The sequence below is a fragment of the Thalia democratica genome, chromosome 8 (assembly GCF_965202585.1).
Source record: "Thalia democratica chromosome 8, ktThaDemo2.hap1.1, whole genome shotgun sequence".
In the NCBI taxonomy this organism is placed as follows: domain Eukaryota; kingdom Metazoa; phylum Chordata; class Thaliacea; order Salpida; family Salpidae; genus Thalia; species Thalia democratica.
In genome coordinates, this window is record NC_139172.1 from 21,486,540 (window position 1) to 21,504,306 (window position 17,767).

Below are 17,767 nucleotides of genomic sequence, written 5' to 3' on the forward strand. Positions count from 1 at the left end.
AAACCTGCTGGTTGTAGTTTCTTTGTTTTTTTTTACATTCAGAATATTATACTTTTTACTATTATTTTTTTAATATACTTTTTATTAATATATATATATATATATATATATATATAAAAAGGTTTATTCAAAGATGCAAAACTTAAAGGACTCGAGTTTCGTGACTATTCACTCATCAGCTTCAAAACAAGTTTAAAATAAAGCACAAAACAAAATCACTAATGAAAGTAAAAAAAAATTTGCGTAGATAATTTATGCAAAAAATGTTTTACTTTCATTAGTGATTTTGTTTTGTGCTTTATTTTAAACTTGTTTTGAAGCTGATGAGTGAATAGTCACAAAACTCGAGTCCTTTGAGTTTTGCATCTTTAAATAAACCTTTATATATATATATATATATTTATTTATTTATATATTTATTCATTTATAAAAAGTTAAGCGCTAAAAGTAATAAATTGAGAAAAAAATTAAAAGGTTTAAATAAAAAAGGCATTGCTTTAAAGAACTAATTAAGTTGTGCCGTGCCGACTGATGATATAATCATAAAAAAATGCTAATTTTGTGTTTGTGTGATATTTCATAATATAAACTAAACCGGTTGTAAACTATCTGGAAAATATTATTTGACTTTTTGCAGTGCAGCATATTGCTTATTTTATTTTATAATGGCAAAGATACCTATTTTTGTTGAAAATAGTCGAAAATCGAAACATTGCGGTACTAGGTTTTGATAATTTGTTAGCTGCTTTAACTAAGGTGCTTTTACATTCTTGTAGTAAAATTATTAAACCATTCATAAAGAATTTACTCCATAACACTTGGCACACCCAGCAGAGCAAAACTTAATATTGCAAAAAAGGTATATATTTTATTTATAATATGTGTTTAATTAGAAAAACAATATGTTTTTATCTGCATAAGTTTTATATGTATTTTAAGCAGACAAGTCTATTGTAAACTTTTTTATTAAAGTGATGTGTAAAAATTGAAACATGTTTTTTTTTAGATAGCAATTCATCTTTAATAAAAACAAACTGCACCATAATTTTTATTTCTTGAACTAAAATATGTTTCTATTTTTTATAAGAATTTACACAGTTCCATAGAGTTCTGTGAAAAACTAATAAGTACTACAAGAAAAGAATATTTAATAAAGTTGGTAAATATGTATTTATTTAAATTTTAAAACTTTACTAAAGACAAATAGAAAACTATTAAAATTATTATGGTTGAAAACCTAATAACTTACAAAATAAAGGAAATGAAAAGAAAACATTTATAAATAGAAAATCTTATAATTATAAAATATCATTGAACAACATTGATTGTTACCAACTTATATTTTTGTTGTTGTAATATACATAGAGTGACTAATACTGAAAAAATCACAGTTAATTAAAATAAATACAAAATAAAGTTTATTTATTCTTTCTAATTAATAAACAATAGAATAAAAAGTTTTAAAACCAGCTTAAAGAACTACATATCAAAAAAAATGCTGAATCAGTGATATGACTTTTAGTTTTATAATAAAGACTTGAAAGACCTGGTTGAAAAAAATTAAAGAGGAATTCAATACAACAGTAATATTTTAAGTAGCAATGAATTATTTTTGATATTTATAATAAATAATAACTTAACAACATTTATTTTGTTTCAAGTTAGTCTTATCTTAAAAAGGGATTAAAAGTCTTGAACTTTTAAAATTATAAAAATCAGGAACAAAATCAAAAATCAGAAAGGAATTTTAAAAATTTAGAAGATTTATTTTAAATATTTTCAATAAACCAATGACAACCCTATAAATTATCTTTTTAATTTATCCAATAGCTGATTTCTTTCAGTTGTAGTTTCCTTTTTTTTTGGTTCCTTAACATGTATATATTATATATTTTTGATTTCTGAAAAAATTGATTGAGTTGTACTTTTGTGTTTTTTACTTAGTTTTTTTTTCACATATAATGACATTTTCACCAAACAAAGATTAATATTTTAGTTTTTTAACCTTAGTAATTTCAATTTAAAATCTTTAAAGAGACATGAGAAGTGCATTGAATTACACTGCTGTACTATAAATTCATATTGGTTAAATGTTTTACATTCACTATTAATGTAATGATTACTAAAAGTTATAAGTTTTTAAATATAATTTTATCAATTTTGTATTTTGTTAGTACTTAGACTAGTCCTGTAAGTTTGTACTTGTTTAAAAATGATTTTGCAAAACTGTTGCTAATTAAACTATTTTTTAGTTTAAAAATTTTGATTTTAACAGAGTTCAGTTAATTTCCTTTCAGCAATTTTTTTTGTTTCTTATAAATTCTAATGTTTAGTACAAAACTTGAATCATATCGACAAAATGAACTATTTTATCAACGTTGAGCCACTTTAACTTAGTTTTTTTCTGAAGTTATACATGTTTGCCCTTGATTAGTCAAAACTAGGCACTTGATGATCTAAGTTTAAAAAACAATATTGTTTAAAACCCCTAGATTTACATCATGCACAAATTTTGGCAACTATGTTCTCAAATATGTATAAATACTCCACCATAAAGCAACACCTACACTTTTTTTTTAGTAATTTAAGTTTTTGATTTCTAAAAATGAATTTGATATTTTAATAAAATCTAATGATTTTCTACATAATACACTTTAAAATTTTAATTGAAAGTTTCAAAATACTTTACTGAAGTTTTGCAATATAGTAAAAAAATAAACTTTCCCATTAAAAAACATTTATAAAAATATATTGAAACAATTTTTTTTTTAAATAATAAAGCATAGTTTGCTATATAAACCTAAAAAATAAAAGTGTTTAAAAACCCAACTTGTAAATACATTTCTAAAGAATACTCAGTTCATATGAATTCCCCTAGTTTTTGATTTAAATATTGTATCCAATAATATGTTAACTGTAATTGTGATTTGATTAAAACTTTATGACTCTTTCGGAGATATTTTAACAATGTTATTTTTTTACACAGAGATGGATAAATTCTTTTCAATTTGTGATTACCTTTTGGATTTCAAAAAAGTTCGAAATTTTCAAGAAATGTGTGGCCTTGAAGAAATAAAACACTCCAGCCTATCTTTAGCAGGAAGTGTTGGTAAAAACAAATTTGAACAAGGCAAAACTGAAACCAGTCACACTCATAATATAAACTACAAAGTGAACAACTGGTTTTTGTACCACCTGTTTCGCTTTGGTTCTGTGCTGGGTACCGAGGAATTTTACATTCTTTTTCTTCCTTTTGTATTTTGGAACATTGATCCAAGTGTAGGAAGAAAAATGATTGTTGTATGGATGGTGACAATGTTAGTTATCTATAAAATTTTAGTAGTTGTTCAGTTCCTTAAACGTACGGTATACAATGGTATTATTTTATATATCAAAAAAATGTTTTTCAGTATTTTAAGCTTTATAAAGATTGGTGAAATTTCTTATAATTATATTCTATAAAAACATAAAAATAAAATCAAGAATAGTCTGCTGAGTTTTTAATAAAGATTGTTGTATATCATTTCTAACGCATAAAAGATAAATTGCTGGCATAGTTATTTATTAGTTGAGAAACTTTTTTTACTAAGTGTATTTTATAAATTTGAAAATTGTTACTCTTAAAATTGTTTTAAAAGTTAAACAATACCAAATTTTGAAGAATCAAATAAAAATGCATGCTCTGTATTTAAACTTATAAAAAATTATTATAAAATTATTGTGTTATAAAAAATTTCCTAACTAAATTATGTAAGCTAGTTTGTCACAAGTTAACTTAACTTATTAATTTTATTTGAACAAGCTATTTTACAAGTCTATAGTGAAAGTAACTTGAAGCTTTTCAAATAAAAAAGTTGTAGCACTTTTGAACTGTGTTATATGTGTTATTAAACAATGTTATACGTTATTAATAAGTGTTTTTATTGTATTTTAATAATTTTTCTTGTTCTTTAATGACTAAACTGTATGTTTTTGAACAAATACTTATTTAAACTTTTGTTTCAAATACCAAAATATCAAATATAAACTTCTAACCATTGTGATTTAGTCAGTAAAGTTTGGCAAGTTTTTTCTGCAAAGTGTTTATGATGTTCAGTTGTTTTTATAAAAGATTTTAAAAATATTTTGGTCAGAAATTTTTCTTATAAAGTTAAGATTTTTTGCAAAAAAAAAAAAAACTTTTTATACATATAACCTTGGTGTTTAACTTTAGTAATTAGTATTTTTTTTTGTGATTCTGAATGAGGTTTCAACTATAAAAAAATAGTTAACACATTACAGTGTTACTAGTTAATTTTTATGGTTTTTTTATCTGACAGGTAAGCAGTAAACTAAAATAACAAATTAAGTTGCATTTTATTTTGATATGCATACTTACAAAAATTTCCTTATTTCATCTCAATAAACTGTTTATAAGTTTTTATTTGTTTTAGGCTATTCAAGCTGATAGCAGTATGGCTTTATATTTTTATTATTAGATAAAATTGAAAATGGTAGAAATAAAAGCTTTGAATAAAGTTCCATTTAAACTACCTATTTTATAATTTGAAACTTGATATAGTTGAATTTCAATCTATAAAGTTTTTAAGCTTTGGTATTTTTTATTATACATTTCAAGTTCAATAAACAGATCAAAAATGCACAGCTTAAAATTTTGTGCCTTTCTAAAATTCGAAAAGAAAACGGTACAACAAAATACAGCTTATTTTAATAAAAATTTAACTAATATTTTCTGATAAATATCTACTAAAGAGAGTATAAAAATACTTTCAAAGTAGCTTTTAACCAAATGGTTTTCATCACACGATTTAAAAAATACTGTAACATGGTTTTAGGTGACTATTAATAGTACATATTTCGTTTCTATTTAACATTGGTAAAAATCTTAACAAACTAATAATACAAACAAACAAAATGGTCAATGTTATAAGCAAAGTACACTTTGACCAACAGGTACATCGGGCAAGCGTTGAAAGACCTGATAAAATGGCCGAGACCCTCCTACCCGGCATTCAAGCTGGAGACAAGAGTATCTGCAGAGTACGGGGTTCCATCGACCCACGCAATAGCGGGAACCGTTCTTCCTTTCTCAATACTGCTTTCTACTTATGAAAAGTATGATGTAAGTCACGTGTTGTGATAAAAGTTTTAACAAAGAGTAATCAGTTGTAACGACCAATGCAGGTACCACTAGAGTTCGGAGTCCTGCTTTCTGTATGCTGGTCTTTGCTGGTGGCTCTCAGCCGTATTTATGTTGGAATGCATTCGTTTTTAGTGAGTGCACGATTTTATTTTGTTCGAATTTTCATATACTTTTTAGTTTATTACATGGAAGATAGTTTTGAACTACAATAATTTAAATGAAAATAATATTTTTTATATGAGTACAATTCTCAGGTAATTCACAAAAGCAATTGTAGCAAATATTAAAAGTCGAATATAATAAGTACAGAAATAAATTTTGTTTTGTTCGAATTTTCACATACTTTTTAGTTTCTTACATGGAAGATAATTTTGAACTACAACCATTTAAATATAACTAATATTTTTAGTACAATTCTCAGGTAATTCACATGAGCAATTCTAGTAATTTTTAAAAGAAGAGTATAATAAATACAGAATAAATAATAAGATATGTTGTTTTACTTAATATTGGATTTTTTTTGCAACGTGTATACTATACAAAACAGACACTACAAAAAAAAACTGAGTGCCTTATAGTTGTGCCTGTTACATATTTATTTTCATATATATTTTTCTTGTTAGGACATACTAGCGGGAATCGCGATATCAGCTGCGTACCTGATAGGAGGATGGCCATTCATGGAGATGGTTGAAAACTACACGCTCAACTCACTTTCCACTCCCTGGCTCATTGTCATATCCCACTACTTTTTAGGTAACGAATTCCAACGAAAAAGTTTTATATCTATAAGTTTAAATTGTTATATATTTTTAAAACAATAAGTTTTAAAACTATATGATGCACAGTGCTTAGTCTAAAACCAGAGAGCTTATGTAATTGAACTGTTGAATATAGTTGTGAATTTTTGTTGAAAACAATTGAATCATAGTTTTCAAACTGATTTCGAAACATCAAGTAAAAATTTGACAACATTTTATTAAACAAAAAACAAAAAAAAAATTCAGGGTACTTCTACCCATCAAGTGACAGGTACAGCACCACAAGGGGCGACACGGTCATCATTCTCGCAGCTTCTGCTGGAATACAATGCGCGTCTTGGCTGCTCTACCAAAACAATATTGACCTGTTAGTTTGTTAGATAATTTCCATAAGTAGTTTTAGTTGGCAATCATTAATAGGGTTTGCGGATGTTTATAAGAAGAAAAGTTTGGTTTTGCTAAAATGTAAAATGTTCTTTCTAGTTCATTCTACGCTTTTTTCTTCTTCATAGGTTTGTCATCAATAATGAGTTATACAATAAATATAAAATATTAAAAGTTTAAAAAGTCATCTTAATATTTGAACAAAAGTTATATAAGTAATTAATTATAAATTAAAAATACGATTGGCTTAACCTCATGACATTATTTATTGTTTAAGGTCACTTAGTTTTTAAATTCTTTTTTTTTAGTTATTAAATTATCAAAACTACTAAACTGAGAAATTATTTTCAAATAAAAGTGTGACAAATTAGTTAATTTGGCCTAGCATATGTAAGTTACTTATTTTGTAACGTTTATTAAATAGCTACGAGTCTCTTTAAAATTCAGTTAAAGCTTAGCATTTATCAGTATATAGTTATTTAGTTATAAATTAGTTTCATTTCATATTAAAGAAAACTATTATATTTATGTAACAGAATTTAGTGAAGTTTAGTTAAGATAATAGGTTTAGTTGTTCTTGTAATCTGACCAAAACCTTGACAAAAATTTTTGTTTTAATTTTTATAGTGTAATAAAAGTATTTTCAATGTTTCTTAGCTTTAAGTTTGAAAACTCATAAAGTTTCTTTGTTATCAAGTACAAATTTTTGTTATCAAGCGTTTACTTTATTCATTGTGATTTACTCAATTCATAGCGAGCTGCAATGTTTATTTTGTAATTTCAGCGATTTGTTTGCTTAAAGGTTGTGTTTTTGAATGTCATAGTGAAATTTCGCTTCTACGCAAACTAATCATTAACTTACATTATGTAATTGTTTTCTATTTTTAAATATTTTACGGAATACAAATATCAGACTTCAAAGTAAATAAAAACTGAGAGGAAAAGTACAACCAAATAAAATCTGAATAATACATTTAATTACGTTAAGATCATAAATTTTATTTTTAAGTTTGTTTTTAATTATAAAATAATTATTTCAAAACTTAAAGATATTACAACTATAAGACATTTTAATAGTTTTATGGATTTTAATTTGGTTCTGAAAAAATATTCAAAAGTATAATTTTTTTGAAATTTTAAGCTAACTATACAATAGTTAGATCATTACTTAGATATTTTTACTTAGTGTATGTGTAACTAAGTTCAGTACTTTTATTTTTCAAGCAAACAAGCAAGTCATTGTCAATATTAAATACACTGTTTAAAATATTGGTATCATTTTATAATTTTAAGTTACAAATAATGTTTTGCCACCTAGACTAAACAACAGCCCAGTGTAAAAACTTACAAAAAAATCCAGGTCGCCGGCCGCAGCCTTCCAATATTCATTTTCCGGCTACTTTCTGGTCGCCCTGTCCCGGTTGATCGTGGGCGCTGTCATTCTGGCCGCGGTCAGGTCGGCGTCCAAGGAAGCGGCGTTGGCCCTCGTGTGCCACTTCACCAACACCGCAAAGTCCAATAAGCTGGACAGGCAGAGGCGCGAAGTGGAGGTCACCTACAAGTTCGCCACCTACTTCTGCGTCGGTTTCGCCGCGGTCTGTGCCCCCATTCTAATGAACTTTCTCGGTGCCTCGTTTTGAAGTTGCATCCTGTTTTTCGCTGTGTTCTCAATCGATCGTCGTTCAATCATTTTTTCGCATCAAGTTGCAAATTACCAATATGCACGAGATTCCGTTAGCAATTTTTATTTAATGAATTTTCATATATATTTTTACACGTTCCTGACATGATTGCGGTTACAGTTTGATGCAGGTTTTTTTTTTTGTTTTTTAATGAAATTTACTTAAAGTTGAAATTACATTGGTTTTTTTTTGATGCTTTTTGTATGGCTTTTTGGCGCTCTTACAAAAACGTTAGAGCTGATGGCCGTTTTATATGTTTGATTATTGTATGAAAATTATGCCTTATAGTTATAGTTTGAAATGATTTTTGATAGTTTTTTGATTTATCAAATATGCATATTTAGCTAATGGAAAATGTCATTAATGGATTTTAAGTTTAACAAATATTTTTAAACTATAAAATGTCCTTTTAAATCCTTTTAAAATGTTTTATGGCATTTATGTATGAACTATAAAATTTTGCAGATACTTAAACTTAGTATATTAAAGTTTAATTTTGTTTAGTTTTTATTGATTTCATTTTTTAATAGTGTTTAACATATATAAAAAATTATACAAATCTTTACGGTAATATATTTTTATGAAGTTTATTAAAATAACTTGTTGCTTATATAAAATAAGTTTGATAAAATTGTATATACTGATTAAATTGTTTAGAACTTTGACATTTTTTTTGACACTATTTTATTGTTTATTGTGCAATGTTGAACTCAAGCATTAAAACCTGAGCGACTTGAACAGGACACACAAGATGAAATATAAAAACAAAATAAATGTATTTTCAACAATGTAAGATAAAAAGAGTAAACATAAACAAAGCTAAATTTAAAAACAAATAATTAGTAGGTTTAAACTTAGATGTTTAATATAAAAGGCGATAGCTTAACACATGCAAAAAAAAATGGACATCCATAAGAAAGTACATCCAAATAGATGATTTTCCATAAGCATAGCTTATAAAAAAACACATTTGTACAAAATTAATACAAGTAAATTAATAGTCTCTTAGAGTAGAGGCGTTGGGAAATAGAAATAATTAATATAATAATTGAAAAATTAAAAGAATTAGTGGTTAATTTAGATGAGATGACTTTTTTTTTGTTTTTAATGGAAAGTTATTGAATTTCACTGGTATTTAAACGAAATTATTTTAGTTTTAAGCGAAAATTTTCCAACCTCCCACACAATACTACATCCTGTTATCACGTGTTTCACAATGTCTTTGCTCTGTGAAAAAGTGAATGTTGTTAAAATTATGTATGCACTTTATTTTTCTATTATTTCCTCTTAACTGATAATGTACATATGGTTTTTGTTCTGTATGCATCTTAAGAATATTTGAGTCTAATTATTGGTTCAAATATTTAATTTGATATAACCGTAATTAGATGTTAAATATGTAAGTTGTTAAGTATATTTTCATTACCAACTAATTTTATTTTTAAACTGTAGATTAATGTTAAAATATTTTAAACTTTATTGTGTTTGATATTTAAATGAGGTTTTTTGAAAGATTAAAAACTAGATTTAATTATAAGAAAAGCAAAAATAATAATAAGGTTTTTTTTATAAGTTTGTGATACAAATTTTTAAAAGTCGCTTAGTAGTGTATATAAAGATACTATAAAAAGCCTGAAATATTAAGTATATATTAACTTGTCTAACAAACAAAAATTTTATTCAAATCTTAAACTCTTTTTCAACTTTTTTTTCAATATACTTAAGCCATTTTTTAGAATAAAAAGTAAGTAAGTAAATGTTTTACATCGATGAATTTTTTTTATTGATATCTATTAACTTTTTCAAACTTAAATGTACTTTTTGTATGTATATGATTATTTAATTAAATATTTATCAAAAGAAAAACTAAAATGTTATGTAGAGTAATCAGTAATTACAAGTGCTCGTAAAAATGTAAAAATAAAACAATAAATGAAATGCTTTCCGCTCATAGTGCTTCTAGATGTTTTTACGACTAAAAATGAAAAATAAACTTTACTTTGTTCAACAGTAGAAACTTCGTTAGGTTATTTGATTAAACTCTATACTAACAACATATCATATTTAATAAGACACTTATAAAATGATTTCTTATCAGAACGCTTAAATTTTATTTCTAAGTAAATGGCTGAAAAGAAACAAATGACTTATTTAAAAGACTAAAGCAGTGGTCGTCAAGGTGTACACTGGTGCACACTAGTGTGCACGAAATTTATTTTGGGGTGCACGATACTATTAGGGTACACGAAACTCATTTAGGTGTGCAGAAAATTTTTTGACAACAAAAAAAATCTAGTTCTTATTTAAAATATCATTGTACACACAAGGTAAACCAAATAGAAAGGTTCATTAAAAACAGGATCAAATGATAAATTTCAGTTTTTAGTAGTTAAAAAGTTTGCATTTAAATAAAAACTGAGTTATAAGTTTAAAGGAGATATGCATTAATAAAGGTGTTAACGCAGTGACACCACTAGCGGCACTTGTTTAAATTGCATCTTGGGGTGCACTGATTTTATTTTTGCCTTTTGGTGTACACAGATTTTGATTAGCTTGACGACCACTGGACTAAAGTATTCAAGTGTTTAGTTTTTAAAATAAGTAAGAAGCTTTTTTCATATTGTCTACAACATTAAAATATTTTTATGTGACAAATGTAAATTTCACATCAGTAAAATAGTTCTGCACCTAATACAAAATTAAGGTTTTTGTTTTACAGTTTTTGAGTTTATTTTTCGTTAAGCTTAAATAATAACTGAAAGACTTAGTTCTTGATAATTTTATTGTCTTGCTATAACATTTTAAAGGCAACTATTAACCTGCTATAGTTTTTAATATTTATAAATAATAAAAAAAAGTTAAAAGAACCAAAAGCTGTTGTTTTAAAATAATTTTTTTTTATCACGTTTTAAATTATAAATGTTTATTAGAATGCTATGCTCTCTTAAAAACATGGTTGCAAAAAAAACATGGAATTTGACATTTTAAGCAAAAAAAAACCTTGAATTTAAAAAATTTTGAAAAAAATACATGGAATTTCGAAAATTACTGTAAAACCTAGAGTTTTATACTATTTTTACATATAATGTAATGCAATTTTATTTAGCTACGAAAATTCTATTAAAAACGTTACCAAAAAACAAATATTGAAACTTTCCTGATCATTTATTATAAGATAAACAAGACACACAATTTAGTAAACTTAATATATTTCGCAAAATTTTCATCAGTATTGCCACCTGTGTATCGAGATATGGTAGTTTACCTTCTTGGCAAGTCTGGATTATAAATTTCGTATCTTTATGCATATTGTTGAGTTTTTCATCACATATCTGCAATACATTTTAGCCCTTGCAGTTTTATTAAGCAGCTCTGTCACTAATTGACTGACAAACCAGTTGGCCAGTAAAGGGGCAGGAGGTGATCCCATTGATAAACCATTTGTTTGTTGATATACGTCCCATTGAACATAAAGATGTTTTGTGAGCATGCTCTTAAAACATTTTTAAATACTGTTAGTATTTAGTTATAATTATTGTTTGTCAGAAATAAACATCTATACTGAAAAGCAAGTTACTAAATGTTTTGTAATTCTTTTAAGGCATTTGTCGTTGGATAATGTAGTTGATGTATTACAATTAGTTTGAAGAACAAAATTAATTTTTGTCTTTATTTAATATTTATGTTTATAGGAATATCGAGTTATGTTCCTAATTGAAAATACATGTTTTGACATTAATAGAAAAAACATTTGCTTCTTTTATAACTTAAACCTTTAAGTTCAGCTTTGACACAAATTTACTGGATAAATTAAAAAAAAAACATTAAATTTTAGGAATATGAAAAGTCTTTTTAACTATGAAAAATGGGTAGCTGTCAAATTTGCACAAGTGTAAAAAATTTCAAGAGGGGAAAAAATTGAACTAGGGCACAAAATTGCACAAAGATACTTTTGCACAAAGAGACTTTTGCATGAGGGGATAAAATTTCACGAAGAAACTTTTGCACAAACAGCCTATTTTGCACAAAGAAACTTTTGCATGAGCAGAAAATTTTGCACGGAGACATATTTGCACGGTTTGAATTTTTTTTTATTAGCTTATTTTTTTAATCTTTTTTTTTTCCTATCACTGTAACCCCTAAACCTCGTCGGTAGCTTTTTTTTATTTTTAACCAACTTATTTTTGTTTATAATTTATCTTTCCTTATTTTATTATAACTTTTATTACTTTTTTTTTCTATTTTTGTTTTTACTATCACTGCTACCCCTAACCCTTAGTCAGTAACTTTTTTTTTTTGTTTATTTATAAATTTATCTCAAAGCTTTCGTTTTTTATAATTTTTTTTCTGTTATTTTTTTTTACTCTCGTGCAAAATTGACCTTCCGTGCAAAATTGTAACTCGTGAAAAATTTACCCTTGGTGCAAAATTGTCTTCGTGAAATTTAGTCCCCTCGTACAGTTTAGTAACCTTGTTCAATTTTGTTTTTGTTCAATTTAGACCCGTTCCCATGAAAAACATACTAACACGATTTTTTTTTTTACAAGCTAAATTTCTTTAAAATATCTTAAACTATATTTACAATTTATAAACATAAAATTAATTAAATGAAAATGGATTTTAGTACATACCTACAACTTCAGTTTTAAATGAAATATAATAATTTTAACTCATAAATACGTTTATCTTAATTTTTTAAAGACTCAGCAATTTCAAGTAATCGGGAAAAAACTTGTTTTTAGATATTATAAAAGTAACGAAAAAGTAAAAATATAGAACGACTATCCTTTAAGTAAACTAAAAAACCTTATATAGCTAAACACTTCCTATAAAACCTTTATATATCATATTAACTATATAACTTAAGAGTATAATAAAAGTAACAATGACAACAAAAATAATAAAACCATTTTTACAAATTAGTGATAATGTTTATTTGTTTTAAAACCACAAGTTTACAAAATAGTAAAAAATAGACAATTGCTTAGAATTAAGAAAAAATATAGAAAAAAAAAACGAGCAAACATACTAAATACTAAAACAGAATATTTTTAAAGTTAAATTAACTTAAGGCTTATTTACGAAAAATACTTCTACAAAAGTTTGCTTATTGTGTAAAATCACACAGAAAAAACATAAAAAAATCTTAATAGTCGTACACAGGTTTAAACTTCATCTCAGAAGTCTTCAAGGCATAGTAATAACCCTTAAACGCTTTCCAAACCATACCAGCCGCGTATTTGGTTGTTTCTCCTTCTAGGTACAATCCATTAAGATTAGATGCGTGACAAGCAACATGCCACCAAGGGCTGTAAATTTCTGCACAATTTGCACTATCATGTGTGTCTTGGTCTCTATCCGGAGTACTAAAGCTGTTACCGTTGTGAACTGAAAGCGAGTCTCCTAAAGTTTCGATGTACTATTGTTTGAAATTATTTTAGTAGTTTTATTTCGTTTAGTGTGTAAAGATCTTTTTTTTTATTCGCCAAACATTTAAGGTTTGGTCATACCAATTCGATCATTAGACCCTAAGCCTTTAGAAGGATTGTGGTCTGATGACTGAATTTGTATGATCAAACATTATGCTAACTTATGCTAGTCTCACGGCATACAAAAGTCCAGGCCTAGGCTCTGTAGACTTTCGCCGATGATTATTTTAGATAACTTAAAGTTCATAAAATAATAATCATTTAATCTCATTAAAAATACTTTGAATTACTCTTTTTTAAATTTATCTAACTATATTTGAATTTCATAAAACAGTAGTTAAAAAATTAGTGTTTATTTAAAGATTTTACAACAAAAACATAATATGCGTATACTACAATTTAATAAACAAGTCATTTTAACCTGCTGTACCCTCATAAGAACTTGCATCCAAATTCAATGAGTAGCTTTCTCTTTTTCCTATAGAAAATGATCTAAACAATAAGTTAAAAATTAACTACATGCAAAGTTTGGTTAATTAGTTTTACATAACCTATACAACAAATTATATAAAAAGTTAATTTACTTGTATTTAGCAAAAACTCTGTTATCTTCAAAGTCTTCCAAGTCCACACGTAAATTGAATAGTCCCGATTGAGTCATCTGATACAATCTTTCCAAACCTTATAGTTAACAGTTTTTTTTTCTTTTAATCGGTTTTAATCTTATAAGAAGCTTTTTCTTTAAATGAAAATATTTTAAACATTTTATTAATGAGAAAGGAATACAATTACAATTGAGCAAAAGCAAATAACTTAGATTGAACACAATAACATCATTTCAATAACTCACCCAACCAATATTCATTATTCGGGTTACCAAACCCATTTGCATAGTAAACCCAGTTTTTCTGAAAATCCTGTTCGCCACTAAATCTTCGTTGAAAAAGCTACAAAACAGTATTTTGTTTGTTTCTAACAATAAGATTTTTTATTATAGTCTTATAGTTACCAACGCTTAGTAACATTAGAAAAATAAGACACTGAAGCATAAAAAATTACTTTAAAAAAATTTTAGTACTATTTTTACTTATCTAAAGTAAAGGTTTAAAAAAGTTTCATATTGTTTTAAAAGTCTTAGATGATTTTAGTTTACTGTTTGTTATATTTTAATTTTATTTAAACTTTGAAAATCTCATTCAATTATTAAAAAAAAAAGCACTTATAAAAGTTATACTTTAGTTTATACTTTATACTAATCTAGCTACCTTTACAACGTTCATTCAAAAATACCTAAAGTACTTTGCTGAGTACTAATATTAAATAAAAAATAAAAACAAACCGTCCAGCCTCCCCCTTCGGTTCCCTGGTCACAATAAACAAGAAAGCCTCTCACGTCACTGAAAACCGGATAAATTTTATAAACACCAGAGGGAGACAGCGGGTCGAGCTTTTTCACGTCGTAGCAATCTCTCGGCTGCCTGAAGCTGCGTTGTTCTTTCAACTCCGTCAGCTCTTCATAGAAATTTTGATTTATCAGCATTTTTTTTAAACAAAATAAAATTTTAGTTCAACTTTTTACATTATTTAAAGAGCTGCAATGTAAACTAAAAGACTAAGCACAAGCTTAAATGCTTTTCAATTAAATTTTTGATAAAAAAGTTAAACTCTTGCAGTATAAAGAAAAAAAAGTTAATTAAAAAGAATCCAACCTTGTTTAGTTTTGTTCAGTTTATGCTGAACTTTCTTCAAATGTTCCCTCACTGAAGTCAAGTTGCAGTCTTTTCCGGGCGGACCTCTCGGCCCCATTTTACCGATGGCAGCGTGATTGCTTGAGTGGTGGTGCTCGTCGCAGGAATAGGTCTTTGTGATGGTGCAAGTTTGCTCCTGACAAGCTGCGTTGTTCACCAGCAGTTGAAGAATTGCCAATACTGTAAGCACGAGCATTTCGTAATGAAATAAATACTTGTATTTTCTACGAATTGATATACATTTTTTAAGTAGTTTTTCGGTTTAAATATTTTTTTTCTTTTTGAAGTTTGATACTTTTAAGTTAACTTTCTGTAGATTTTGAAGTTTACATAAACCTATGATTATACATTTTTTATCAATAAGTTATCTACAGCTTAGCAATGGCACTGCTAAATCAAGATCTAATTATGAAATAGTAATGTTGTAAAACTTATGTCTAGTCAAACTGGCACTAACAACAATCTATTTATTGCATTTGGACTTTAAATATAGCTGATAAATAATATCAAAGTTAATATCTACTTCTTAAACCAAATACTTAAAGTTAAAAACTAGCATGATTTATTATTTTTCCAGTTTTTAAATTTGAAGCTAGTAAAACCTGTTTCGTTTAACTTTTATATAAATTTAAATATATAAAAAAACATAAGCAAAAATAAATTGATTAACTATCTTTTAAAAGTAGGCATTTGCTAGTTTTTGTGTCTAAAATAGATCGTTTTCTACCTTCTATGCACTATTCACGTACTTAAAAATTACAGCATCTTCATAACTAAAACTTTTAATTTAGAAAAGTATATTAAAATACTAGTATTTACTCTATTTTGAACAATATACTTAAATTACATTGTAAAATATACATATTTATAAAGCTGTCTAAACTTTTTTCTTCTCTTAAAAGTAAACTTACGTAACTTTAAAAACTATTCAGTTACGTAAAATTTTTCCAGTTGTTTGATTTTGAATAGTTTTAATATTTAAAAAAAACACACTAAGTTTAAGTAAATCATAAATTTTTTGATCATAAAAGCACAATTGAATTTAAAAAATATTTTTGTTTACAGACACTTTTATTGACTTACGGCGATTTTCTGTTTATGTTTTATGAGCAGTGAAACGCCATGCATTTACTTACAAAATCAGTTGTTTTTTTATTTTCGAATGAGATTTTTGGTTCTCTTGAATTTAACGCCATATAACGTTATATTTTAAATTGTTAATCATTTTATCATTTATTTTATAGTACTTGCTAGGGACGTGTTTTGACTGGTTTTCTATTTTCTGTGCAACCCCTGAAAAAACTGGGTATAATGTAGTAAATGAGAGGTTGAATAGGGTTTCATTTTAAGATATTTAACTAAAAATTCATATCTGTTTGTTAAAGTTTTGATATAGAGTAAAAGTAAAGTTTAGTTCATTAATGAACTAAGTCAAAAATGACGTAGTTTTATAAGTGGTTTTGTAGAAAAATAGTATTTACTGTATAACTATTCAAAAATATAAATTTATCTGTTTGTTAGCAAAAGATCCTAGTGAAACAAGTTCACAGGAATATATAATAAAAACAAATAATACAGTATCTTCTTTTATTGTACCGACATATGTTTCTGTGTGTTAACGGATTAACACACTTCAACTGGGTTCTGTAAAAAAATAAATACTGTAAAAGAAAAAAAATAGAAGCTAATGTAGAGGTGTATACATGTGTTCATTAAAATAAAAATAATTTCTACAGAATTTTAGAGGTTAATAGTTAATGATAGGTAAAATACTTAATATCAAATCCGACTGTTATAAAATTATATTATATTTGTATGTATAATTTTTGTTTAAACAAGTTTAAAAAACAAGCTATTTTCAACTTTTTGTTTAAATTTGACAGCTATTTACCCATAACAACTATTTCTTTATGACATGAAATTAGATCAAAACGATTTTTATCAATAGTTTTTGTCATCAAAACAAAAAAATTACTCATACAAATATTTTACAAAACAATAAAACGGGTAGCTTCAAATTTCAACTACTGTTTTTGAATTACCTGAAAATCATGCAACTAATTTGCATATTATTGAGTCAGCAAAATATTTTTAAAGCTTTTTACAATTTTCTTTTATATTTATACCCTTAACCCTAACCCACCTTACCCAAACATAAAAAAAAATAAATCAACAACTATTTTTTTTATTTAAATAAAAAATTAAACAAGAAAGAAATCGATGACTCTGCAAATATGCAAATTAGTTGCATGATTTTCAAGTAATTCAAAAACAGTAGTATAAATTTGAAGCTATCCCCAATAAAACTTGACTAAGTATAAAAGAGATTCCTAATTAAACGATAAGTTGAAAAATAGCTTGTTTCTTAAACTTTTTTAAACAAAAATTCTATTTTAATTTTTTGATTATTGCATTGTATAAGAACGTTTGAAACTTTACATAATTTCTTAGCTACTCAAATAAGAAGAGTTGTTAATGATAATGTAAAACTGCAAATACTACATTTTTAAATAAAACCTTTTAATTTTTTATTTAAAGTTATTTCAACAACAATTAATTTTGTAATGCTGTTAAATTAAACTTTTGTACTAAATAAGATGGTAGCTATCAGGGGCGTAAC

The 17,767-nt window shown here is 26.0% G+C and overlaps 2 protein-coding genes across 2 annotated transcripts; one reads left to right on the plus strand and one right to left on the minus strand.

Annotated features, from left to right (window-relative positions):
- The first annotated feature begins 815 nt into the window (after positions 1 to 815).
- Positions 816 to 8,450, plus strand: LOC145842091 (sphingosine-1-phosphate phosphatase 2-like). Its single transcript, XM_082949471.1, has 7 exons — positions 816 to 859; positions 2,987 to 3,317; positions 4,954 to 5,122; positions 5,185 to 5,274; positions 5,767 to 5,899; positions 6,151 to 6,271; positions 7,649 to 8,450. Exons 2-7 carry the CDS (start codon positions 2,989 to 2,991, stop codon positions 7,926 to 7,928), a joined length of 1,122 nt encoding a protein of 373 aa, XP_082805597.1. The 5' UTR covers positions 816 to 859; positions 2,987 to 2,988; the 3' UTR covers positions 7,929 to 8,450.
- A 4,440-nt stretch (positions 8,451 to 12,890) lies between these two features.
- LOC145842382 (microfibril-associated glycoprotein 4-like) lies at positions 12,891 to 15,453 on the minus strand. The gene is made up of 6 exons (XM_082949808.1): positions 15,109 to 15,453; positions 14,739 to 14,911; positions 14,250 to 14,346; positions 13,984 to 14,080; positions 13,821 to 13,891; positions 12,891 to 13,373 (listed from the first exon to the last, which is right to left on the minus strand). The coding sequence occupies exons 1-6, from the start codon at positions 15,341 to 15,343 to the stop codon at positions 13,117 to 13,119; spliced, it is 930 nt and encodes a 309-aa protein (XP_082805934.1). The 5' UTR covers positions 15,344 to 15,453; the 3' UTR covers positions 12,891 to 13,116.
- Positions 15,454 to 17,767: the final 2,314 nt, after the last annotated feature.